Source organism: Drosophila ananassae, chromosome XL (assembly GCF_017639315.1).
Source record: "Drosophila ananassae strain 14024-0371.13 chromosome XL, ASM1763931v2, whole genome shotgun sequence".
Taxonomy (NCBI): Eukaryota; Metazoa; Arthropoda; class Insecta; order Diptera; family Drosophilidae; genus Drosophila; species Drosophila ananassae.
The window spans coordinates 13,674,430-13,701,037 of NC_057931.1; the positions used below are offsets into that span (position 1 = coordinate 13,674,430).

The window sequence follows — 26,608 nt, forward strand, 5'->3', positions numbered from 1 at the left end:
ACTGCCATTCCAAGAGTTGTGTTTGTGCTGCCAGTTTGCATTACAGTGTTCTTTTTAAGTTTACCTTTTTTTTACTTGATTTTTAAGCTCAAAAAATTCAAATATATCTCTTTTTTCCAACTCTCAATCACACTGTACACGAAAGAAAACGAAATTTTGGATATTTCCTTCCATCTGTATTTGTTTAGGGGATATCCCAGCCGATATCCCAGACTCTCATGAACTGTATTGTGTTTCAACACCAAAAATATTAAATATCCTTGCGCTGCAAGAGACTTTTGAAAAGTGCGGCAGACTCGCAGTTGCGAAATCGAAGACTTTGCCACGAATACAAAGCATGAATCATACCAACCAGAATGGAACTATATTTATATATATATGGCGGTATATATATATCTGTATATATTTATCGATCGAAAAATAAAGAAGATAATTTGATTTTCTAAGACGCTTGAGGTTTAATTCAAGGATGTCTTTAAAGTAAAAGGTTTAAATTTATATTTTTAATACTTTTTTTTTATTTTAAAAATTTAATCTAATTCAAGAGACACTTTTAAATTTTGTTTTTAATTATGATTATGATGATAAGACCAAACTCCCCATCCGGCAAGAATGCTTTGAAACATTATTAAAAGTTTTCAAATGAATGATTTCATATAGAATTTTAAGGTTTCGAATAAAAAATTTCGGAATGCTTTATTTTGAAATCTTTCTTTAAGCTTTCAAATTTAATGTTTCACAAATCTTACCAATGGCATTTACACATTTCAGAAATGTTTTTGAAAGATTTAAAATGCAAGATTTCGAAAAGGTTTGCGAAAGATTTCGTGCCGGGTGGGTATTATGCATTTTTTAAGTTTTTATTCCACTATTAACTTATTTTTTAAATTTTATTCCATCAAGGGGCTGATTACTAAAAACTAAGGTTTGGCTTAAATTTCCAGAAGAAATTGTTAAAAATAATAGTTCATCTTTCAAGAGAAGAAGAACCAATCCAAGAGGATTCTTCAGCAAAAATTGCAGACTGATTGGTGGAGCCGTTTTCGAGAAATTCTGATTTCTGGCAGAATTTGAAAAACTGTTTCGAACCGAAAGTTATTCGTCTTGATCTCAGAAATCAAGGTATTTGATATAGCTTATTGTTCCCTTGGAGGGGGTTTAATAATTTTAAAGTAAAGGTCTAAAGTAATGGAGACATGTCCGAGTGTATAAATTATTTAAATATATTCTTGATCAGGATTAGCTCCTGAGTATATAAAAGAATGCCCGCCTGTTTAAATTATTCTAGGGACTCTAAACTAGGCGATATTAATATTTAAATATCATTATTTGCCTTATAGTTATTTTCAGTTTATATTTTTTATAAGGCATAGTTAAAATATCTCAATATGTACATGATGATGCTAAGGACATATGCCCCTGTAACAAATTAAAACAGAGATGACTTTAAAGGTCTAGCTCTTGATCCATCCATATATGTACTTCTTGAAAAAAAGTTCATAGGTTTCGAATTCTTTGGTGATATGGGAGGCAGGCATCATCTCAGGCAGACAATATGATGGCTGAGACATTATAGCCCATCGGTGTGTAACTTTTCTAAGCAAAAAGTAGTAAAATGATTACAACTACTATGTCCCATAGCTGCCTAATAACTGATGGCAGATGTAAGAGTTAGTAGGATACTGAAATTGTCTTGAGGATCGGCTGACTATTCTTCGGCCAAGACTAATGTTGTGTGTAATCCCCATAGAGTAGACTCCACTGTCTATTATTATTATTATTTATTTGTTTAATTTTTTTATTGGCTTTTTGTTCGCTTCAATTAGGTAGAATATTGAGGTTAATTTAACGACTAGTGTGAGCAAGAGAAAAACACATGGGTTTCTTAAGGGCAGGGTTCCGGGTTGGAGGCGGAAGGGCAAAGGATGGTGATGGGACTGGCAGGGTGTGCGTCTTCCTCTGCTCCTCCAGCTCCTAAGCTCCTCCTCCCAGGGTTCTAGTGGTACTTGGCCACTGGGAAGGTGCGGGTCTGGCGGCAGGAGACGAGGGCATCGCCGGACTGTCCGGGCGGACAGCGGCAGACCGCCAGATGGGCCTTGGGCTCGCAACTGGCGCCCGTGGCGCACTTTCCGATGCAGGGATCGATGCACTGGTAGTTGATGCAGGCCCGGTGGTCGGGACACTCGTTGTTGCTCAGACATTCGCCCTGAAAATAAAGGAACAAGGATTTTAAATAAGATATATGAATAATGGATATGGATTTTATAGATCTAGGACCTCCTCTTAATGGATATTTTTTCAATGAAAGAAATAAAATAACTCCCCTTTACGTTTATTATTACTTTACTTTTGAATTCATTCTTCTTTAAATTCGTACTTCTCGTTATTCAAGCCGTACGATATACGGCAGCGTCCGAAATACATATGAAATGAAAACAAATAGCTTAATATTTTCTAGCCTATCGGTTACTCTATAATCTTATCACAAGAATCGTGTTATTTTTCTAAAATTAAGCATGGCCTCAATTTTTATATCTGGTATTCGTAGAGTCTATCCATTTGTAGGTCTGTCCGAATTCAGGCGTGGATCATGGAGGCTAGAAGGGATATATATGCACTATTTTTCATATAGACCTCTATAAGTCACATTCAAAGTTTTGAAGCCATCTCGTGCTCAAAAAAATAGTGCAAGCACTAAATATTTTAAAGGAAAATATATATATACGAAAGAAAACATAGCTACTTTGGAACAGAACTATAGAAATGTTAACTAAATTACTCATTTCGAAAAAATCCGAAGATTATATGTAAGTATGCAACGATCCTGTTTAAGATTTATTTTATTTATTTTTAAGGCGTGTGTTTTTTAAAAATAAGCCTACTTGGAAGGAGTTCTGTGAAATGTACGAGAGAAGTACTCGATATCATAAGAATAGATGGTATGGATTTTGTTTGCATAAATATATTAGCGGAAAAAAACAAAAAATTGTATATATTAGAACTGAATACTTTTTTAAAGTAGTACTGATCTAAGTACTTGATTTTGAGACGGTAATAAGACTGACAAAAATGTAGAAACTAATACATGGAAATAAAACTAAAAAAAAGCTGGAATATTAAACAATCTCTAGTAAAGGGTTCGTTTATAAAGTTATCCTAAATCAAGGCGGTTTAAATAACAAAGGACATAACTAAGGACTATCCAGTCCTGATTAGAACTTGTAGAAATGCTCAATAAGTACCGGGTCATAGCTCTAGATCTCAAAATAGCCCTCATAAAGAAAACAGGGACTCACCCTGGAGCAGTGGCTGAGGGGATTGCCGGTGTGTCCGGGCAGGCAGTTGCAGACGGGTCGCTCCCGGCCGGTGTTGTCGTGTCCGGGCACGCAGATGGCGTTGTTGCCGCACGGGTTGGGGTTGCAGAGGTCCTCCTTGGTGAAGGGGCGGCAGCGGACGAACGGGTCGCCGGTCATGTCGCGCGGGCAGCTGCAGACGGGCGTCAGGCCGCGCAGGTTGCAGTCGGCCCCGACGCCGCAGGCTCCGTCGCAGGTGTTCTTGCAGATGCCGTAGAAGCAGGCCGGTCGTCCGGCCGGGCAGTCAGAGTCGCCGTAGCACTCCGGCCGGCACTCCGTGTACGGGCTGCCGATGTAGCCCTTGGGGCACTCGCACACCGCCCGGTGGTTGGCCACCGTGCGGCAGGTGGCGCCGGTGCCGCACTGCCCGCAGGACGGCACGCACTTGAAGTTGCTGCACATGTCCCGGCTGCTGCAGTCGCCGTCGCTCTCGCACTCGTGCCGGCACCCGCTCAGCGGGTTGCCCAGGTAGCCGTGCAGGCAGGAGCAGGTGGGGACTCCGTTGATGATCTCGCACTTGGTGTTGACTCCGCAAGGACTAGGGTGGCACTGTTCCTCTGGGGAGGGAAATAAAAAAATATATAAAAATAGAAAATAGTGGCTAAGGTTTTTTTTAATTTTATATTTATAATATTTTTATATTTATTACATAATTTATTTTTTAAAAACTAATGTATGTATACTATACCAAGAAGAGATATTCCAAAAGGGAAGAAAAGGTTTAATTTTCTCCTATTTTCTTAATTTTATGCAGACTGGAGATTACGAAAGGATTAAATATTATAATCAAATAAAAGGATTTTTAATCTTGAAAAATAAATGTGTGTCTCCTGAAAATGTCATCCATTCCGAACATAATTTTTTAAACATTTGCATTTGTATTTAAAGAAATATATACAACAAATAAAAATAAATCACTGAAAAAACTCGGTAGTCTGGTGCCTCTGAGAATACTACGAATCCCCCGATCTAGTAGCCTTTAGAGCCCTTGTGCCAGATCATGGGATTGGGAACCCCCAGACGGACTTACCCACTGAACCGAAACAAGTCCTGAACAGAAAATAATTTTTTTGGGAAAATATTAAAAGTGAAAACGGAAATAATTCGAAGAATAGCAAACCGGAAAGATTAAATAATTAAAGAAAAATGGCAGCCGAATTTAATGAATCATTCGAAGACATCAATGGCGACTTCCCGGGGGATCTGCACAATGATGACATCGACAACCTGTCGCATCTGGGCGACAGCGACCCAGAAATAATAGAAAGCGACCCAGAGTTGGTGGGAAGCGATCCGGACTTGGTAGAAAGTGAACCAGACTTGGTAGGAAGCGACCTAGAGTTGACAGGAAGCGAGCCAGAAGTGGTAGGAAGCGACCAGGACAGCGCCCGCTCCGTGGATGATAGTCCTGCTGCCAAGGACTTGGAGGTGGGCGTGGCGGAGGATGACCCGCCTGAGATAAAGCAGAAAAAGTTAATGAGCCTGGTCCTGAGTTCGTCCATGTGGCGCCTCAAACTTCGATGCAGAGCCGAGCGGCTGTTCTTCGAAGACTTAAAAACCGTACAAGCTCAGGTCCGGCAGTTTGAGGAAGAGTTCCTGGAACACATACGCACCGCGAAGCTGAAGAGGTACGCCACTCCGAAGACCCTGGCATCCCTCTCGAAGGACAAGATAATGGGCTTCATCCTGAAGATAATGATGGCCCAGTTGGCCGCTCAGACGACCCGTCTCCGGGAGAGACGGGTGCAGATGGTAGAAATGCAGGCGAAATACTACAAGCTCCAGAAGGAGATTACGAAGGATTATGAGGAAAAATACCCAGAAGAGCCTCTGAACCTGGAAAGGGAGATATGGCTCCTGGACAAGTTGATTGATAATCGCAAGGATTACATGATCCTCCAGGAGCTATTCCAGTCGATGTTCCATTTCCACAACTCGCAGCAGAGGAGGCCCATGTGGTGCCTGATGGACGACGAAGAGGAGGAGGACGAAGAGGACGATTCGGGCAAGGAGGAGTTTCTGAAGTCCCAGATGATCGCCACCCTTCTCCGGCCGAGCTACGTCATAACGTCGCTCTCGAAGGACGACATCGAGTGGCTAAAGGATGCCCACGGGCACTTGATATACGCGGCTCTCTCCGACTTCAGATAGGAACTGCGTCCGACGTCCTCCGTGAAACTAGTTCAGTTTGTTGTGAAATTTTGGATCCATTTAGATTTGGCTTTAGACCTGGCCTGGACTGCTTCGTTACGCAAGTTACCTTACTGTGCCACCTTAAATTCCAGTTGAATAAAATTTGAAAAAGTTGCAAGTCCTTTAGTTCGAAATTCGTAAATATTCTCTTGGGAAGTGGGCGGGCGGTGGTCGTCCTCCTGCCATTCGATATTTATTTTCTTGATTTCATTTCCATTTACATGGGATCCTTGCCAGCATCCTTGTTGCCATTCGTGTGTCGGTGTGTCCTTCCGTTGCGTGCAATTCCCACTGCAATGCAATATTTATTTGCATTTCCAATTAGCAACCGACTTGGAAACATAAATTTTAAACGACCCGATGGGGTGGGGTGGAGCGACTTGAGGGTCCTTTTTCGATTGTATTTCTGTCAGCAAGCCAAAAAGGATGCAGGTCCTTTGGGAGCGAAGGACATCTAATATATTTTTTAAGCTGATCAAGCAAGCCATGCTTTCAAATTGAAATTCAACAAAAAAAAGTGGGCAGTTCTGACTAGTGCTTCTTTAAATTAAATTTAAATAAAATATATTTCATATTTAAAATTTCAAAAATAATTTATACTTTTTTTCAGTGCATAAAAGCATCGTTACTCCTTGGATATTATTCCAAAAAAATTGAAGAAAACGCGGAGCAGAGGCCCGATAATGGCACAACTTTTCCCATCGAAGCGACAAAACAACGGAAAATGATTTTCATTTTTCCACAACAAACATTATTATCATAAAAGCAACAACAAAAACTCCAGCAACAACCATACACAAATAGGAAAGTCTAAGAACAACAATTGGCATAAAAATAAAGGAAAATTATAAGGAAATCGGGAAATATGCGCATAAATGAGCTGGGACTATTTTGATTTTGCGATTTGGCCGCGTCGAGTGTTGGGCCCAATTATTGGCCAAAAGGAGGGCACTTTCGTTAGCAGCGCTACGGCATAGCCTTTGACCGGAGACATAAATCACATAAAGCGGCATAAATCAAAAATTTCGGGTCACAAATAGGGCCAGAGCTGCGACAAAGGCACCAAAAAGCAGCAACACCGGATGTTGACAGCGATTCCGGGTGCTAGGTAGGCCAGGGAAGGGCCAGAGGGGGTTAGGAGGTCAAGGGGTCACGGGAAGTGGGGGTCAGGAAACCCTTAAAATTTATCAAAGGATGTGGACTATTTTTTTCCACCAGGTTGACATGAAAAAGTTTCTCAAAAAAACTATACGATATGTGCGAAAAACTGAAACAACACCTTTTTAATTATTTTTTTTTGGTAAATAAAGGTCTATATAAATTTGCATTTTATTAATGTGTTAATAAAAATGCACATTTTTAAATTTAATTTAAATTAATGGCATCACACCAGGCTGGCTATTTGTTTTAATTAAATTTTTTTTTACTTCAGCCCTTTTAGTGGAAAATACATATTTGCGTTGAAGAAAAAATAATAATTAAGTAGACAATTAATATTATAGAAGCTTTTTTTATTTATTTTTTATTTCAAGTGTAAAAAAAAAACAAATACTTTACAAGTTTAAGAAGAAGAAACTTCCTTTTTTAACTATTATTTCATGGTACTAGGGCTTAAGAAAAATAAAATAATGAATTAAAGGCCAACGGGAGAATTATGGTTTTAATTTAATTTTAATAAAAATAATAATAATTTCATTTTGAATTTGTTTTTAGCCTGAATTATTTTAAAGTAATGGTTCTTATGGTTTCTTTTTTGAAATGAAAGAAGCTATTTGTTTTTGGTTTTAAAAATTGGTTAACTTTCAAGAATAAATCCAGGTGAAAAAATAATTATTAAAAATTGAATTGAAGTTAATGTGAAAAATTCAAACACTTAATTCACTTAATAAGTGTTAAATCTTTTACAGAATCCTAAATAAACAAATAATTTAAATTTATATTAAAAACTAAAACACTTCATTTACTCAAAAAGATTTGAATCCTTTAAGAATAATAAAAGCTCGGCTAAAAAAATATAAACCACAAAAGACTTTTCAGAATGTCTATAAGGTTTTGCGGCTTGTACTTGTACATTTAATCATTTAGTAGTACTACATTACTTAGTAATTTATACATTTAAATCAATTTGAGTATTTGTGTAAAAATTTTTTTGAGTAAAAATAAATACAAAATTTCCCCACAATGCATACCAGTGCATTCGCTCTGGTATGAGGTCTCTAAACCGAACTGAAAACTCGAGTATGGGGCGTGAATAGTACCAGATATTCATAACCATAATCGGATGCTGACTCGTAGCCCCGGGCCTGCCTTGTGCCGGTGACCTTGGGTGGGCCAGCAGCCGACCACCCACACAGCCAGCCACCGCGTCCTTGATCTTGACAATTATGAAACGAAATGCCCGACTAATTACCATAAAATTGCAAAGGCCCCAGTGTGCTACTGGCTGGGTGTTGCGGATTATTACTCTTGTTATTATTATAATTATTATTGTTATTATGGTGGAGCGCGAAATTGTATGCAAGCCAAGCCCACATCCACACTATTTTTCCATATTTTTAGCCGACTTCTTTGACCCGATTTGGTCAAAACCAGTTGGTTTTGCGACGTCAGAGCCGCCAGTCTTGGGCCAAGTAGGTTTTACTAAAAATACTTATAAATAAAAACAATTGACGGCTAATTATCAGATGTTGTGTCACTCATATATTGACTTTGTTCCGGCACAGTCTGATTCCCACACTCGCATTTGTTTATTGTTTTTCAGGTTGTTTACAAATAGATTGCAAGTCTTCGCGTCACTTTTTGCATTTGTGCGTGGTTTTTCATTGGGCTTGACACTTTTTTGTCTCTCAAATGCATTTTTTTGATCGCTCTGCCTTTGTTTATTTTTAATCCCGAATCCCCTGGCTTTTTAGAGGCTTTTTTTGCAGAGCCCCAACCCTTTGTGGAACCTGTTTTTCTGGCTTCATTTGACCTAAAAACGCGAGGGCTTGGCGAGGTTAAGTATTTATTTTTAAAGGCTTTTTTTCACAAAACATGGTTTTCACATGGTTTTAAGTTATTCGGCTTAATTTTAATTCAATTTATTCTGTATGATTGAAGGGGAGCTGGCAGAGCTACTGTGGTAGTCCTTGCACTTTTATTGAACGTATTTTAAAAAGAGTTCATGTTATTCCTTTGTTTCCCCTTTACTATCAGCAGAAAATAAAGCACTTTTAGAGCTACCAATGGATTGAAAAATTTGGATATTTATTTTAGTTTTTAGCTTCTTATTTTATATATTTTCTAAGCGTTAAGGTTTTACAAATTTTTGAAATGGTTTTAAAACCACAAATTATCTTTAATGTATCAGGAATAGCCTCAAAATCCTTTGAAAAGTGGAGAGATAGTTAGAAGAAAAGGTTTTTGAAATATAAAAGGATATTTGTTATCCTCAGCTTGTAGTCCATATTTTTATATTTCATCAGCTATTTAATTAAGTTATTAACCTTTCCCCAAAAAGTCTCTAAAGTATTTTTTGAAAAACTAAATTGAAAAATTGAAAAACCAAAAGAAAACTTTTGTATTGATATATGCCGCTCTTTAATTTAGTTTTTAACTTCTTTAAATAATACTTCCAAAGTATAAATATCTAAATACGGTCTGTTTGAAGACTATGCCCCCTAGAAAAAAGAAAAATTTCCAATCAAAGTATGTCATGAAGTGGGAAAAGTCGAGTCGGTCGGTGTCGGTTTGTAGAGTCCTCACTTTTAATTCTCGTCTCGTGGAAGTAACATGAAATTCCAAATTGTATGTAATTGTGCTAGTTTTATTTTTTGGCTTGTTTTTTTGTAAAAATTGTATGTGATTTTATGTGAAAGTAAAAACTTAAAAATGAAACGTGGTTAAGACTCACCTGGATCGTTGAGGTGGCAGGCGTGATAGGGGTCGCCATTGTAGCCGGCAGGGCAGCTACAGACGGCCACGTGATTCCTGGCCTGGATACGAGGACAAGGGCCAGGATTCGACATTGAACAACATTAGGAGGGCACAGGGAATTGAAGATATGAGTAGAGATTCGATGGTAGGTCTGTATGCGTAGTACAAAGCAAGAACTTACATCACAATTGGAGCCAATTCCGCAGGCACCCACACAAGGATTCACGCAGCGATTGTCCTTGCACTGCAGATCGCCGCGACAGTCGACGTTGTCTAGGCACTCGCCTCTGTTGCAATGGGTGAGCGGATTGCCACTGAATCCCGGTGGGCAGGAGCAGACTGGTCGTCCGCCGGCTGCCTCCTGGCAGACGGCGTTCACCCCGCAAGGATTCCCGCTGCATCCGTAGGACTGGGCGGCTGTTAGGGAAGAAGGACATAAAGGATACTCTACAGGTGATGCATGGTGCAAGGATCTAAGCTACGCGTGACGTGACGTGTGACGTGATACGAGACACTTTCATTTACGTGGTGGTTTTGGGTGGTTAAGCTGTAACTACTATAACTATCTACCAGCGGTTAGGCGTGTTGGTGGCGGTGGCCGGGTCCGGGTGTGGGCGGACTCAGCCCCTCCACTTGCAAGAAATAAACCGTATACTTCTGTATGTGCATCAGTGCGGTGTTACGTATAATTTTCTAAAGATTGTTTAATTTTTTGGTGCACTAGGTGGAGAGAAAAAAGTGGCTTGCTGCTGTAAATACCGCGTGTGTAGACCGGGTCGCTATAGACCACCCGCTGCAGGGACCTCCCGTCGCCGTAGGTGTAATATGTACGGTAGGAGCAGTTCAGACACCGCTTCTCGATCTTTTTACCTAAGGCCCCGTGGGGCAGGCTGCCGATTGCCGCTGCCACTGCCACAAGCGCCAGGGCCACGTGCGGGAGTCGCCAAGGTTGTTGCTGCAAAAAATAGAGGTTTCGATTAAAATCAAAAACTTATTTTAATCGAAGTATTTCTTATAATTTTAAATTATATTTAACTAGGAGATTTTAATTGTTAATCAAATTTATCCAAAAAGTCATGGATATCTTGATCTAACTATTTATGAGAATATAAACTTATAGCTTAGGAATACCTTATAACTTACAATTTCAAGTTATGTTTTATAAATGACTTTTTTAAGAACATTAATTTCAAACTCTTATTCATTTTAGCAAAAATGTGCATTCATTAAATGACCATAATAAAAATATATGTGGAGATTTTAATGGCCTTTATTAATAAAAAATGTAAAAGATGAAGAAAAATATTGAAACAAACTATCTATTAATTTATAAAAGCTTTGATTAATTTAGAGATTAACTAATATTCAAGTATACTTATTACATTTTAAGGCAACACTAAGAGATTAAGATTAAGATTTAAGTATTCACGTAGCCCTTAAACATTTAAAAAGTATCTACAAAACATTATTTTTACAAGAGCTAAAAATTTTTCGAAATATTCTAGTTTCTAGTGCATAAACATTAAACTTGAATAAATAACATTGATAGCTAGAATCCAATAACTTAAGATCATGTTTATGAAAAAAATCATTAAACTAAACATCTGTAAACTAAACATCTGTAAACCTTAAAGATGAAACCTGAACCAAATTCTAACAAATTAAAGTCTATCAGGCAATTTTAAAGCGAAATCAGTTTCTGGGAACTGGCAAACAAATCAATCGTCTATTTAAAAAAAAAACACAAGCCCCCAGTCCAGCTTGTTTATGAATGTGTCATCGTCCAGAACCGCCAGAACAAATAAGCCAACAAAAACCAAATAAATAAATAGAAAAATGCTGAAAAAAAACCCAGTGACTGGGCCAACTGCGACGGTGGCAAACATTATTGGTTTGGACTGCTTAATAATAGCAGGCTGATACCAAATTTGGCCTAAACCGGCGAATGAGTTAACGATCGATGATAATGATATGGCTCCAAGGTGAGGATCATCATTGTTTCGCTGGGATGACACATTTAAGATAAACTTGTTATCCGCTTCTTTGGAAGTTCAATTTAATTTCAAACAAAAATCAAAAAGGCAGAAAAAACGCAAAAAATGATTCAAATCGAAATACAATAAGATTATGCAAATCACTTTGGACCGACGACCAATATGGTAATCCAGATTCATATTAATTTAGTTGTTCACTTCCAATAAAAAACTCACTGAGGTCGGAAATTGCAAAAGGAAATTGGATTTCTTAATTTGATATACCATTTATAATGGATTTTTGGGAATGAAAGGGCTTTTAAGGCCTTACAGATTATTTTTAATTTATTTATGCTCTCCCATGTTTTACTTTATTAATTTCTTTTGACATTCTGTGATTGATGTTTTTTCATATTTTCAGACAAACAACAAACTGATCGTGGGCTTTTCTAGATTTATGTGGGAATTTAATGAGGTTCTTTGGTCTATTCTTGAGTTATTGTCGAGGTTTTGTTTTGTTCTTCTCTTGTGATTGATGTTTTGAAAAATATAATCTCCGAGGTGTTTATAATTAATGAGTTTGAATGGGTTTTTGCTATTTGGTTACTTGTTTTCAATAGTTATTTGGAATTCGTACAATTTAAAACCTTTTTGGAGAAAAAAACTGACAAAAACGAAGTCATATTTTTAGAACTTTCTACTAAACTTTCGTGAAATCGGGCATTTATCCATACGTTTAGTGCCATTTGAATATTTTCAATAACTATATTTAATATATTCCAAAAACAAATAATATTCATCTGAAGTTTGAAATGATTCTTATCAAGTTTGTTCCGAAAGCTTAATAATATTTAGTATTAATGTTTAAATGTTTTAAAATTGAATTGGTTGAAAAACACTTTTTAACATTATATTTTATTTAATATGAAAACGATTAAATTCCTATTTGTACTGTTCCATTTTTCCTAAAAGTATTTTTATTTATTGGAAATAATTTTACTTTGATTAATAAGGACGTTTTAAGCTTAATTTTGTTTAAAAAATAGTGGTATGTATTAGATACCATCCATAGTTCCAGCCACATACTATATCTCAACCGGAAGTAAATATTAAACCGAAAAACTCAAGTTCTCCATTAATTCTCTAATTGCCTTGGCTATTATTTTGTTCATGTTTACTGTGTTTTAATATTTACTTGAGTACTTGAGTACCCAAATCACGTATCACTTTACGCATTGCCTTTGTGCGTAATTTTATTGAGCCATCAATAAACACAACAAAAAAATACACAAAAAATTAAACCATTAAGTTTTTATCATAAAACTATAAAAAAATGGATTCCCACTGCAACTCACCATTTTGGGGTTTAGGTTCTTTAAACACAATCACTCACAAACTAAAACACTATTAATGCTATTAATATTAATTTAAAAAAAATAATAATTTAAAATATTTTCAAGTCAAACGCTGGGATAGAGCTCGCTGTGAACTGAGGAGGCTTCTAGGCGATCTTGCGCTATTTATAAGCCGGGTTACTTGGCTCAGGTGAGAAACAGCTGAGCGACGTTGGCGTCATCTGCCAGGTGCCCCACGCCTTGCCCCAGCCACGCCCCTTTGCCTCCTATTCACTCCCTTTGCGTACAGTGGGGAGAAACACGCTTTTTTGCTGGATTTTACATAAAAAGGTGATCCGTTATGTGGGAAACATAATACGAATTTATATTTTATATAGAGATAAACAAAATGACTACAATTTTTTTTTCTTTGTTTTTATTAAATTTTATTTTTTCTTAAATATATCCTAATATATTCCCTTATAAAGAATAGACTTGAGTTTGATAGAAAAAACCGTGCAATATATCAGGGTTTCAGGGTTTCAAACTTTTTCGAATTAAAACAAGTCTATTAAATTTAAAATTTCTAGTTATAATATTTACTGAAACGGTTCCTATTTGTTAGATCTATTTAAAGTTATAAAGATTCAAGCAGTAATATTAATTTATAATAATGTTTAATCAATTTAAGTATTAAATTAGGTAAAAAATGTGTATTAAAAAAAGAGAAATTTAATATATTTTTATATTTTTAATAAACAAAAAATAGAGTTTGCGGCCCAACGTGCGAGACATATTCCCCGAAGCATTCTGGTCTCTGGGTTGTTGACAAACTTGGCCCGAGTCGGAACTACTTTTTGTTGCTGGCTTCGATCATTGCGCGCTGTCCGATTTCAGTTAAAAGTCATTTGCTGTATCTTTGAGATACATTCAGTGATTGAGTCAACAGCTGGCGGATTCGGATTCGGATTGGGATTCATTCATACATTTTGTTTAGGCATCGGGCTATTTATAAGCGTTGTACTTGACAACTTTTAGCTTTGCTTTTGGCCATGCCGGCTTCGAGAACTGAGCGCTTAATATTGCTGCGTGGGCGGCTTGCTTTTCAAAAATGTTAATTTCTATAATGCCACATACACTATTCGAACACAAGTGTAGATGAAACACTTGTTTTTTATTTTTATTTGTTGGTAACGCTGAAATTTTTATTTAACCAAAAATATAAAGAACGAACGAAAGCTGGAAGGCAGGCTGGACTGGATCACTGGCCTCCGCTGGTGGGGCCGAAGTGCAGTTTCTCCCTCAGGGCGGCCAGCCTGTCGGTCTCCGTCTTCAGCAGGATCGGGGCCCTCATGTAGTCCGGATGCATAATGCCGACCAAATGGCCCGTGGCTGCCTCCATTGCGGGATGTGCGGCGGGAGCGGGCATGGGCACCACGGACAGGGGCTGCCGCAGGAGCTTGTTGTGCTCCCTGACCTTCTTGAAGAACTGCGTCTGGTGGTCCATGTAGCGCTGGCGAGCCAGAACGAATTTTTCCAGGAAGGCTATGTCGCGCTGCAGCACGCATGGCGACTCTTCGGATTCGTCAGCGGCACCCCTGGATACCCCAGCTCCAGTGGATCCCCCGGATGATATAGTTTCTGCATTGGATGCCCCATCACCTTCGTTGGATTCATCATATTCTCTAGCTCTTGCAGCCTTTATTTTCTGCGATCTAATCCTCAAGCGATTGTACTTCTTTTGCAAATCCTTGAGCTCTGCTACCCGTCTCTCGAACCTCTCCAGCTGCTCGCCCAACTGAAGCAGCGTCGCCCTCATCACCTGCTCCATTAGCATGTCCTTGGCCAGGTCGGTCAGGGACCTGGGCTTGACCAACTCCGATTGCTTCTCCCTTTCCATGTTCATCAGGAATCTCTGTTCCAACTGGCTGACCACCCACTGCTTGCGGCGCAGTGACCGCAACAGGATGCGGTCTATTTTCAACTTTAGTTTCAATCGCCTGAACGAGCAGCACACCACCCGGTCGACCCTGTCCGACTTGATTGTCTCAATTTTGTCCATTTCGAATTGAATATTGCGCCTAATCATAAACTGCTGAAAGTTGGCTACGTGGATGTTGGGATGTGGCTGTGGCACTAGGTGGCTCTCGTCGGAGAAGGAGGCGGAGTCGGAGTCACCGTCACTATCGCCCTCAACGTCCTGGGGCTCGAGTTCCTTGTCGCTCTCCTCGTCTTCGGGCGGGTTTCGGACTGGTAGCTTTAACCCACTGGGCATTTTGGCGAACACTGCTTTCTATATTTTTGATGTGGTTCTGCTGAATCGATATGTTGGACTGGGGCTCTACAACATATAGACTGATGCCTTCAAATCCTGACAAGACTGAAGGGGCACAGCCTTCTTGAAAACTATTCTTGAAATTCGCACACCAGAACCCTCACATTCCAGTCCCAATCAAACTCAATATATCCGACCTTTGGATATATTTCAATTAAAAACTGGCGGAAATTAAACTGGTGGAACTTGTAAGAAGAATCGCTCACATCCGTTCTTGCCAACACATTTTGGCTTCAACTGGCTCTGGGTCTTACAGTAAATGAATGCCCAAAAAGTGGCCAAAAAAGGCAGAACCTCATTAGAATTTTGTGGTTATAGATATTTAAGAAAACAATAAAGCCATTAAATTAATTTTTTTGTTTGTATTTATTTGTGTAAGTTTTTTGTTTCGTATCTTCAAAGAAAGCGTCACTAAAATCAGTCTTAGGATAATTATATACATTTTAATATTACCTATAACATGTATTTACATTCATCTCAAGTATCACATTACTGAAATTTATATTCAATCTACATTAACCAATGTGGCATGTATGCAAGGTAGGAAATATCAGATTATAAACCATATCAAAACCATATGATGTCAGAAACAGATTCAAATTCTGGTTCATATCTAGTGACGTGAGCGACTTTAGGGAATCCGAATTTCATTACTTTAAAAATCTTTTATAATAATATTTTCCGTTCTTATTTTTCTGACATGCCTGAAATAGGATTCGTGTGAAATTTTCAAAAATAGGGTCAATAGCCCTATCATTAAGGGGTCAGGATGGTTTCCAAGGCTGAAAAAATCAGATTTTTGCGATTTTTTTTTTCATTTCTAGGTGAATATATTTATTCAATTTTGTTACTCGATAAATGGCTATACTTGGAGAATATCTAGGAATTTTTTTATTAGGAAATTATTATTTATCCCATGACAACAGCCTCAAGCATCTTTGAAAAAAGCAAGGTTGTGCCATTTCGATCGTTCAGCTATATGGCAGCTATAGGATATAGTCGGCCGATCCTTATTAAATTTGGCAAATCAGATTATTTTGCCCAAAATTGAGTCTGTACCAAGTCCCATCTTTAATAGTTAATAGTTAATAGTTAATAGTTAATAGTTAATAGTTAATAGTTAATAGTTAATAGTTAATAGTTAATAGTTAATAGTTAATAGTTAATAGTTAATAGTTAATAGTTAATAATTAATAATTAATAATTAATAGTTAATAGTTAATAGTTAATAGTTAATAGTTAATAGTTAATAGTTAATAGTTAATAGTTAATAGTTAATAGTTAATAGTTAATAGTTAATAGTTAATAGTTAATAGTTAATAGTTAATAGTTAATAGTTAATAGTTAATAGTTAATAGTTAATAGTTAATAGTTAATAGTTAATAGTTAATAGTTAATAGTTAATAGTTAATAGTTAATAGTTAATAGTTAATAGTTAATAGTTAATAGTTAATAGTTAATAGTTAATAGTTAATAGTTAATAGTTAATAGTTAATAGTTAATAGTTAATAGTTAATAGTTAATAGTTAATAGTTAATAGTTAATAGTTAATAGTTAATAGTTAATAGTTAATAGTTAATAGTTAATAGTTAATAGTTAATAGTTAATAGTTAATAGTTAATAGTTAATAGTTAATAGTTAATAGTTAATAGTTAATAGTTAATAGTTAATAGTTAATAGTTAATAGTTAATAGTTAATAGTTAATAGTTAATAGTTAATAGTTAATAGTTAATAGTTAATAGTTAATAGTTAATAGTTAATAGTTAATAGTTAATAGTTAATAGTTAATAGTTAATAGTTAATAGTTAATAGTTAATAGTTAATAGTTAATAGTTAATAGTTAATAGTTAATAGTTAATAGTTAATAGTTAATAGTTAATAGTTAATAGTTAATAGTTAATAGTTAATAGTTAATAGTTAATAGTTAATAGTTAATAGTTAATAGTTAATAGTTAATAGTTAATAGTTAATAGTTAATAGTTAATAGTTAATAGTTAATAGTTAATAGTTAATAGTTAATAGTTAATAGTTAATAGTTAATAGTTAATAGTTAATAGTTAATAGTTAATAGTTAATAGTTAATAGTTAATAGTTAATAGTTAATAGTTAATAGTTAATAGTTAATAGTTAATAGTTAATAGTTAATAGTTAATAGTTAATAGTTAATAGTTAATAGTTAATAGTTAATAGTTAATAGTTAATAGTTAATATACTAATCTTGATATATTTTCTAAATATGCGCTAAAAATGTTACTCTTCAAAGTAGAGGATAGAAAAAGTCCTAGATCGAAGTAAAAAAGTCTTTTAGGATAATTATTTTTGGCCACGCGGGGGATCCTGCTCCTTGTCCTTGTCATCCCGAGTGAGGTCCAGCAAGGTGGCCGGGGGGTGGACCAGTTCCAGCGTCAGCTCGCCCAGCAGATCGTAGAGGCCTCGGGCGTGGACGGCGCACAGAACAGTCTTCAGCCAGCCCGTGAGCTTCTTGGGTAGCCTGGTCAGGTCGAAGGCGTCGTCAACGAAGTACAGATTTCTGGCTGCCCCTGGGCAGAGGACGGCGAACTGATGAAGCTGCCGGCACAGTACGCCGATGGCGGCCACAAACTCCCTACAGTCCTCGAAGACGTAACACTCTACCACGTAGCGGGGCTCTTCGCTCTCGCCACCGCGTCCTGCGAAAGTGCACTCCCGCCGCACGAACATCTTGAAGTCCAGGATCTCGGCAAACTGGAAGAAGGTCAGTAGGAGCTCGGATTGCGGCTGGATGTCCTGGTTGATGCGCTCAACCAGGATCCCGAACTTCCTGAACGCCTGCCGAACATTCAGCTTGTGGAGCTTCTGCTCCAAGTGGGCACGAGCCTCGGGCGAGAAGCTGGACGGAGCCGCCACGGCGCCCATTTGCTGGGCAAACGACATCGAAGACTTGTGGATGATCGACTCCTCGCTGAGGGTCGGTATCAACGAGGGTACCGGTATGCAGCCCTCGGACTCCCTGATATCCTGCGGCCGCCACAACATCTTCACACCGTTCCGGTCCGGAGCAAGGTAGTGCTTCGCCTCCTCCTCGGTCATCTCCCCCACCACGGGTCCTACGAGCCTCCTACTCTTCTGCGTCTGCACAGCCTTGTGTTGTTGGGAATGACCCTCCAGGAGGTCGGCAAATCGGATGGTCTTCTTGAGCCTATGCCCCTCATCCGATGAGAACCCATCGGAATCGAAGGGGATAGGTATCAGTTCCAGCGCTGGATCCAAAGATATATCATCTGCTCTTCCCCTCACGATTCGTCTGGATCTCGATTGTGCCTTTTCAGTGTCCTTCCTCCTGGGGGTCTCCGGCTGTGGTGAGAAATGGATGGGACTCTCCGGCGCCTCGAACGTCGGGAGGTCCTGTGAATAGATCTGTGTATCTAATAAGTCCATTGCCTTTATAGAATATTTCCGAATACCAACTTTGTTGAGGCCCAGCATGCTGGGCTTCTGGAACTTCTTCAGGCGCATTTCCTGAACCTTCGGCGGCTTTATCCCATACTTTTTCGTGGTTAGCTCCTTGATGGCTGCCTCTAATTTATCCGGCGTCATGGGCTCCTCCTTGGCCTCGAGACAGGTGAACCGGGTCATGCGGACGGGGATCTTCGGCTCCCGGAGGGATCGAATGCCGAAGGGATTGTGGGTGGTGTGCACGCCGATCCGCAGCCGGTTCTTGAACCGGAGGGCCAGGCTCATGGGGTGGCCCTTGTACCAGGTCCTGCGCACCGCCGGCGACCCATCGCGCACTGTTTCGAATATCTGCGCCCTTATCGGGGTGTTGCGGGCGGCGTCCTCCATCTGGATGGACCGGGAACAGTGCAGTATGGAGTAGTTGTCGCCGTCGTGGTAGAGCTCGATGAGATCGCGCTCCTGGTGGGTCAGCGCGGTGGTGCACAGATGCCTCTGGTTGTCCAGCCGGTAGATGTGCATCTTGTACCGGTGCAGAGAGTCCTCGGTGAGCGGCGAGGACGTGGGTGTGATCACCAGCAGGACATTGGTCAGCTCGTGGACCCCGCATATCGTCCGAACTACGCCCTCGGCCAGGGAACGCGGGCTCAGCTTCGGGTCGAGCTTGGGCTGGACGTAGAATTTTGACATACGGAAGGGTATGGCTGTAGAGGCGCAGGTGACATGGCGTCCCGCAAATATGTTCTTCTCCGTCCGGGAGCTATTCCTTAAGCGAGGATCGCTACGGAGCACTTCCTGGGTATCGACCTCACCCTCTAGAGCCGGAAGTCCGGGTGGCGAGGAAAACAGTGTTCCAAGGGTCATACGCGGAGGAAGAGGCATGGGCGCCGGAAGGGGCATCTGTCGGAAACGAACCGATCTTCGTCCCGACGTCGACTTCCGGCTTGAAGCACGCCTCTCCCTTAAAACATCCCCGATGCAATTCGTACTATCCTCCGGCTTCTGATGCTCCTGATGATCTCCTCCACCTGCCGACGACATTGTTGAATGTAAAGTTTGTTGAACTTAATTTTTTTCTCAAAATGAATTTTTTTATTTTTGGTCTAGACTTGTACGGAGAATTTTGTTAACTGACTGGATACTCTCATGTTATGTAATGACACTATTCCGGTTCTCCAAAATCTCATGGATGGTGCGATTAAAATACATTTTGAAGGTTGGGGGATAATTTAAAAAAAGTTAACAAAATATTTAAAAAATACGAAAAATGAATTTTTTTAAATATCTGTTAATGATCTTTATAATAAAAATAATAATACATCAATTTATATTCAAAACAAGAAAGGAAAGCTAACATCGGGCGGAGCCGAAGTTGATATGCCCTTGCAGTTGAGTCGCAGTCCGCTAGGTGGCGCCACGCATCTTATATTATTAGATATATAGCGGATCGTATATAGTTGGCCGATCCTTATGAAATTTGGCATATCGAATTATTTTGCCCAAATCCCAAATGCTCCCATCCTTCTAACTTGAAAAACAACCAAGATATGGCATTTCCAATCAATCAGTTATATCGCAGCTATAGGATATAGTCGACCGATCCGACTTATATGCTGCCTGCAAACAAAACAAGGATGTGTGCAAAGTTTCAACTCGATAGCTTTAAAACTGAGAGACTAGTTTGCGTAGAAACAGACAGACAGACGGACGAACGGCTCATATCGACTCAGGAGGTGATCCTGATCAAGAATATATATACTTTATAGGGTCGGAGATGTCTCCTTCACGCATTACACACTTTTGACCAAAATTATAATACCCTCTGCAAGGGTATAAGAAGCATCTGTAGGGCTCGCAAAAATTTTAAAATCCTTCTAGTATTAGTTACTGTTTTCGATAATACAAAACAACTATTAAAATGAAGAATTTAACTTTCAAAGTTTTATTATGTTAAGGTTTAATTATAAAATTTAATCATTGTTATTTATATACTGATAGATATTAAATAAAGCTCCTCTAAAAATTACAAATCAGAAAAAAAATAATTAAAATTTTACGGCCGTTTAAAATTAAAATATATAAACAAAAAAAGCACATAATGTTGATAATTGTCTTGAGGACCTTAAAAAACTTTATTCTGGATTCGATTTATATACTGCGTAAAAAATAGAAGAATATACCGACAGCTAATAGACTCAGTATTTTTGTAGGTAGTGATGCTGATAAAAAGAAAACATATATGAATTATAGGGCGATGTCTCCTTCAGTGCGTTCCAAACTTTTGACCAACATTGCAATACCCTCTGAAAGGGTACAAGGATTAAAAACAAATTAGTATTTTCTCCATTGCTGGAGCTGCAAAATTGTGGCAAAAGAATCCAAAGAACAAAAAAAATAAAATGAAACCTTTAAAACAGTAAGTTGAGAAAAAGATACAAAAAAGTAATAAGTAGTTTTGAATAAGAATCCAAAGCTGGAACTGCAAAATTGTGGCAAAAGAGTCTAAACAAAAAAATGTATTGAGAAATAAAATAAAACTTACAAAAAATAATAAAATAAAATTGATATTTAAATTATAATAAAATAGGACCTAAATCCTTTCAAAAAAAATATTTTCTGAGAAAGTGCGAAACTGGAGCTACAAAACTGTGGAATGAAAACCAAGAAAAATAAAAATAAATAAATAAAATGGAATAAAATAAATTAAATGAAAATTCAACAGACCAAATTGCTGGTTTGGTGAATAAAAATAAAATGAATAAAAATAAAAAATAATTAAATAAAAGAAAGTTAAAAGAAAGAGGAGAACCCTGCCTCTCGAATGCCAAGCGAAGACTGCCTGAAATGTGCTGACTTTTTCGTTAAGTTGTGGTTCTGAAAAGTCCCAAAGGCTACTTGATTTAAGGACTATAACATTTCCTTAAGAAAAGCCTACTATTCTTGAATTTTTATTTTAGTTGAGTAAGTGAAAGTTGCCACTTTTTTGTATAACCATTTCCATGGTTTCATACATATCCGGTAACCCCTCTCTAAACAATAAACTGAACACTTTTGAATATGTCGGAGTTAGAAAATATAATAAAAATTTAAATATTTTTTAAATATTTAGTTTTTAAAACTTTCGTTTGTGTTTAACCTTTAGGGGCTTCCGATTTGAAGTCAGATATTAACAAAACTATAACACTCTCTCAAATAAAAAAGAAAACTAGCTCGAATTTAATTATATATATTTATTTAATGTTGACTGTAATGTAATGTTGATTGTAAAATTGTAAAGTTTACTTTAAATTGTAAAGTTTATTGTAAAGTTATAAGATAGCTTCAATTATGTATATAACTTGAGGAATGGCGCGGAAAGAAATCGTTTTGAAATTTGGGATTTTAATCAATAGAATTTTATTTCAAAATCTTTATAAAATTAAATAATAATAAAACCCATAAAATAAAAATAAATTGTGATTATCAATGATTAATGATTTGAATACTTGATTATCAATTTTTTAAATACTTTATAAAGCCGTATATATTAAATATTTTCGAAATTGCAGAACCAAGAGTTTTTAAAACCAAACTTGTTTGACTTTTCTTTCTATCCAAATCAAGTGGTTTTTGAGCTAAAATGGCTTTAATTTATATTTTGGATTATGATATATGTACATGTCTATAGTTTTAAAGTTTTTTGCAGACAATTTATATAATTGGCTTAATAGGCATTAAAATAATATCAGAAAATAAGCAAACCCATTAAATCGATTTGTCACTAATCTGCATGCGAATTTGAAAAAGGACAGAGTTTGTAAAACGGAAGAACTAATCCACAGGACATGGGAAAATGGCCAGGAGGGGCTCAGGCCGGCAAATGCCAGTTGATTTCCATTCGCAAATGGAATGTGATTTGAAAGGCGGATATTTATAAACTGAATTGACAAATTAATTGCCAGGAAAATTGGTCAGAAACAAGGCCGAGACCTGAGTTGGATTAGGCCGGGCCAGGACCAGGGACAGGATCAATTGATGTATGCCAATTGGGCCATAATTGAATGCGAATTGACCCGCTTTTTGTTTGGCTTTAGCCTGGATTTCCTATTTGGAACTTGGAACCTGCCTGGAAAATTTAATTATGCCGTCTTGGCGGCCAGAAAGCTCATTTTTCACCCAGGCCAAGGTCGCGACAGGTTGTCCTGATGGATCAGGACATCAGGACACCTTCCCAGTTGCTGTTCATAATTTATGCCACCCCTCCTCTCCCTTCATCAATATCAATCATATTCAATCATGATGGCTGCCTGCCTGCCTGCCTGCCCGTGCGTATCTGTGCGGTCTATTCGACGGTGTATCTGACGGATACACAACAATAGCTCGGCTTAGGGCTGCCCTCGCCCCCTTCATGGGTCATTCCCCAAACAGATTGCCATTGACAAATGTTATATAATCAATTTGGCATTATTAATTTGAATACACGCCACCTGTGAGCCACCCCTTCTCCAGCTCCTCTCCCCAATCCCCTTTTTGGCCAAAACCAGCTTCCCAGAATCGTTTCAGGTGCGAGAGGTGCCCAGAAAATGCCCAAAAATAAACAAGGCTGGGAAATGCGCCAACAAAGATACTTTTAAAAAATAATATATACAAATTTAAATATTCAAGCTAAGTTTTTAAATAAGAACTATTTCTTATTGTCTTTAAATGACTAACATTAATAATGCATTAACATTAACTAATTTGTTTGTTATCTCTTCCAATAAATTATTATACCCGGTACTAATAGGGTACAAGTTTTTTGTTGGCAAAATAATTCATAGACCAAATTACATTAAAAAACAAAATAAAAATCGGCTGATTTTTAGAGGAGTTATAGACTTTTTATTCTGCTTCCACTGGCTTATTTCAGTGGCTTCTTCCAAAGCACCCAAAGGTATGCAACAAAATGAAAAAAAATCTTCTTAGAATGAAAGAACGTGGAGTGGAAGAGATGTTTTTGTCTTTAGGAAAAGATAAACTTAAACTAAAATTGATTTATTATTTATGTGCTATTTTATGCTATTGACGGATAATATTTTCAACAGACCAGAATATTATAAGTAAAAGAGTTTATAAGTAAAAGATATAATAAGTAAAAGACCTATTGAAATACACTTCACTTTCTAAAAAAAATGGTCGATAAAATAGTGTCGATAGATTTCCTTTTTGATTAAAATGAAAAACACCACACATGGTGGCACCCTTTAGGCCGAAAACTATTAAAAGCCAAAAGAGAAATGGCCAGGGCGAAACTTTTTCGGTTAATTTGCTGCAATTTGCATAAATTGCGGCTGTTCCTTCAGACTTTAGACCAAATGGACTTATAGGGTCCTCTAGAGGACTACTCTATAAAAGGACTGCGGTTGTAGTTCGGAGGCTCAAAAAAAAAAATGGTTCAAGCTGGGGACCTGCTACCAGTGGACTCGACGGCTGCTTTAAAGCTCCATTGGCGGATCTTTCGATTGATGGGAATACATCCTCCGAAGGGTAGGGAGTCATTTTTCGGTCAGCACTACAGAAGCTACTCGATCTTCTGGAACGTCACCTTTAACGTCTCCATGTCCCTGTCTATGGTGGTGAACTTCCTGATGTCCAACTCACTGGAGTCCTTCTGTGACAGCCTCTCGGTGGCCATGCCCCACAGCATCTACATGCTGAAGCTCCTGAATGTCTGGGCGGTTCGGGACAGGCTGCTACAGACCCACCGAATCCTGCGGTACCTGGACACCCGCCTCTGCTCCCCCATCGAGCGCCGGATCGTCCGCACGAAGGGCATCCGCCGCTCGCATCGGCTCCACTTGACCATCATTATCGCCGTCGGATTTGTTTTCGGTTGTGGAATCGCCTACATAATCCTGTCCAGTGAGCGAACCCTGATGTATCCCTCGTGGATACCCTGGCAGTGGAAGGAGTCGACCACCGCCGTCTTTGTATCCACCGTCGTCGTTCACACCGTTTTCTTGGCGGAGACCGCCGTGGTGGTCTACACTGTGGCCACCTATCCGTGCACCTACCTGATCCTGCTGAGTGCCCACACCCGGGCTCTGGCCTGCCGGTTCGCCCGCTTGGGGCACTCCGCAAGGGAGACTGAGCAGCAGACCCATCTTCGTCTTTTGGACTACATTCAAGATCATCAAAAGCTATTACAGTAAGTTATTATTTTGATATTTTACAGCTTTCAAAAAACGTCAAGAAAAAGTGTGACCTTAACCGTATTTTTCCCGAATTCGTCCAATCTCTAGAGCGTTATTTGTGGTAGATATTCCACAGCTATCATTTTCCTGTTAGAATATATTCTACAGTTATTATATATTATAATACATATAATTTAATATATATGAAGCCTTTTAGCGTTTTAGCGTTAAAGACAAAGTCTTTACTTCATAGGCTACGATATGAAAAAAGTGTGACCATTTCCGTATATTTCCCCAGAATCCTAAAATCCCTGGAGCATTCTCTGTCGAGAGGCAGTTTCCTGCAGTTCTTTTGCATGGCCTGTTCCCAGTGCACCACCTGCTACCTGATCCTGTTCGAGAAGATCGGCTTCATGCCGCTCGTGAATATGCTCTGCCTCCTGCTAACGTTCACCTGCGAGACCCTCCTGCTGTGCTACTCCGCCGAGCTGGTCCACCAGGCGGGCGACAATCTTCTGTCTGCGGTCTACTCCTCCAATTGGCTGGACCAGCCCGCCCTCTTCCGGCGCTACTTGGTCCTCGTCCTGGTTCGCTGCCAGAAGCCGATGATCCTATACTCGGGCATTGTGGTGCCTCTCAGGATGACATCGTTTTTGACCGTGGGTATTAAGTATTTGTGAGAATGAGACTTTTAATGAATGTTTTTATTTTATTATTTTAGTTCTGCAAGGGCGCATACTCAATGCTCACATTGCTGAGCAAAATGCGGAAATCAACAATCGATTAAAGATTCTGGAAGGCCTTAGGATGAAAAAATAAACCATTATCTAAATATGTTTCTCTTTTGAATAAAAAATATGTAAAGGAACTACGAAATAAAGAAGGTACGACTCGATACTTTTGTAGAATTTATGAAGGCCTTGCCACATTATTTATTTAAAAAAGTAATTCATTACTTTCCTGCAAAGTCCTGCATTAAATTGGAGCTTTTCGAGCTGACACAGGTGGATTGTGTAATTATGCTGGCAATTTAATATTTAAATGCCGATTCGGCGAAAAAATGTCGGGCATCGGATTGGGAGCACGGCTCGAAGCGAACATTGGTTAAATCATTAATCTCATATCCATTAATTGACTTATGTGGACTTTTTCCAGCGGAATCCGGACCCGGACCCGGCCCGAGCCAGTGACAAAAACAAAAAGAGAAAAGTTAAAATAAATAAATAAAAACAAATTAAGCACGTCTGTCATTTAAAAATGGAAAAGAGCATTTTTGCAAATATGATCAGGGCGAGTGGGTGTGGGAGTGGGTGTGTGTCAATCACTATGGCGATTCAGATTCAGAACGACCTCAATTAAGAGGCATTTGCATTGGTTTTCCGTAATAACTTGCTGGATTATTCCACAATAATTATCCACAAGTTATTCCTTTGAAGAGCAGACGAATAAAACGGCCAAAATATATTTCAATATACACTTTATTAAGTACCAACAAAAAAACAATTATGTAAAAAGCATAAAAGTATATAATGATAATGTAAACATAAAGTTAAAATACAAACAAGTACGTCTATAAAACAGTGGAAACATAACATACGAGCTTAGGCAAATATTTATTTGGTGAGTCTATTGGAAAATTTCACAAATATTTACACAGAAACCGAACGAGGACCTCTAAGTACGGCAAACTCATTAAAACTTGGCAGAGTAAACTCCAAGCCACCAGATTTGCATAACAAAGGGCGGGAGGGCCGATTGGCTCAAAGGGTTTGGTTTTCTTACTTATTTCTTATTTTTTTCCATTCGATGTTCTCCCTGGGAATCGAGTAAAATACATAATTAACATTAGCTCTCGGAAAACTGGAGCCGCAACATCGGATGACAAATAGGAAAATTCTCCATCAAAGGACTTCACAAGCA

The 26,608-nt window shown here is 38.3% G+C and overlaps 3 protein-coding genes and 1 long non-coding RNA gene across 5 annotated transcripts; 2 read left to right on the forward strand and 2 right to left on the reverse strand.

Moving 5' to 3' along the window:
• Nucleotides 1-1,762: 1,762 nt before the first annotated feature.
• LOC6502947 (protein jagged-1) lies at nt 1,763-12,945 on the reverse strand. 2 transcript variants are annotated; one of them, XM_044716909.1, is made up of 6 exons: nt 12,790-12,945; nt 10,332-10,416; nt 9,643-9,878; nt 9,439-9,520; nt 3,297-3,910; nt 1,763-2,206 (listed from the first exon to the last, which is right to left on the reverse strand). In XM_044716909.1, the coding sequence occupies exons 1-6, from the start codon at nt 12,790-12,792 to the stop codon at nt 1,997-1,999; spliced, it is 1,230 nt and encodes a 409-aa protein (XP_044572844.1). In that variant the 5' UTR covers nt 12,793-12,945; the 3' UTR covers nt 1,763-1,996. The 2 variants fall into 2 exon arrangements, with proteins under 2 accessions (XP_044572844.1, XP_001963541.2); XM_001963505.4 differs by having other exon boundaries at nt 10,221-10,416.
• LOC26514409 lies at nt 9,468-10,150 on the forward strand. Its single transcript, XR_001408547.3, has 2 exons — nt 9,468-9,610; nt 9,668-10,150. It is a non-coding gene; the product is annotated as an uncharacterized LOC26514409 (long non-coding RNA).
• Nucleotides 12,946-17,301: 4,356 nt separating the features above from the next.
• On the reverse strand, nt 17,302-19,699 carry LOC6502945. Its single transcript, XM_001963508.4, has 2 exons — nt 18,552-19,699; nt 17,302-18,500 (listed from the first exon to the last, which is right to left on the reverse strand). Exons 1-2 carry the CDS (start codon nt 19,575-19,577, stop codon nt 17,418-17,420), a joined length of 2,109 nt encoding a protein of 702 aa, XP_001963544.2. The 5' UTR covers nt 19,578-19,699; the 3' UTR covers nt 17,302-17,417.
• Nucleotides 19,700-23,615: 3,916 nt separating this feature from the next.
• Nucleotides 23,616-25,576, forward strand: LOC6503160 (putative odorant receptor 19b). The gene is made up of 3 exons (XM_001963509.4): nt 23,616-24,702; nt 24,987-25,347; nt 25,410-25,576. The coding sequence occupies exons 1-3, from the start codon at nt 23,945-23,947 to the stop codon at nt 25,473-25,475; spliced, it is 1,185 nt and encodes a 394-aa protein (XP_001963545.1). The 5' UTR covers nt 23,616-23,944; the 3' UTR covers nt 25,476-25,576.
• Nucleotides 25,577-26,608: the final 1,032 nt, after the last annotated feature.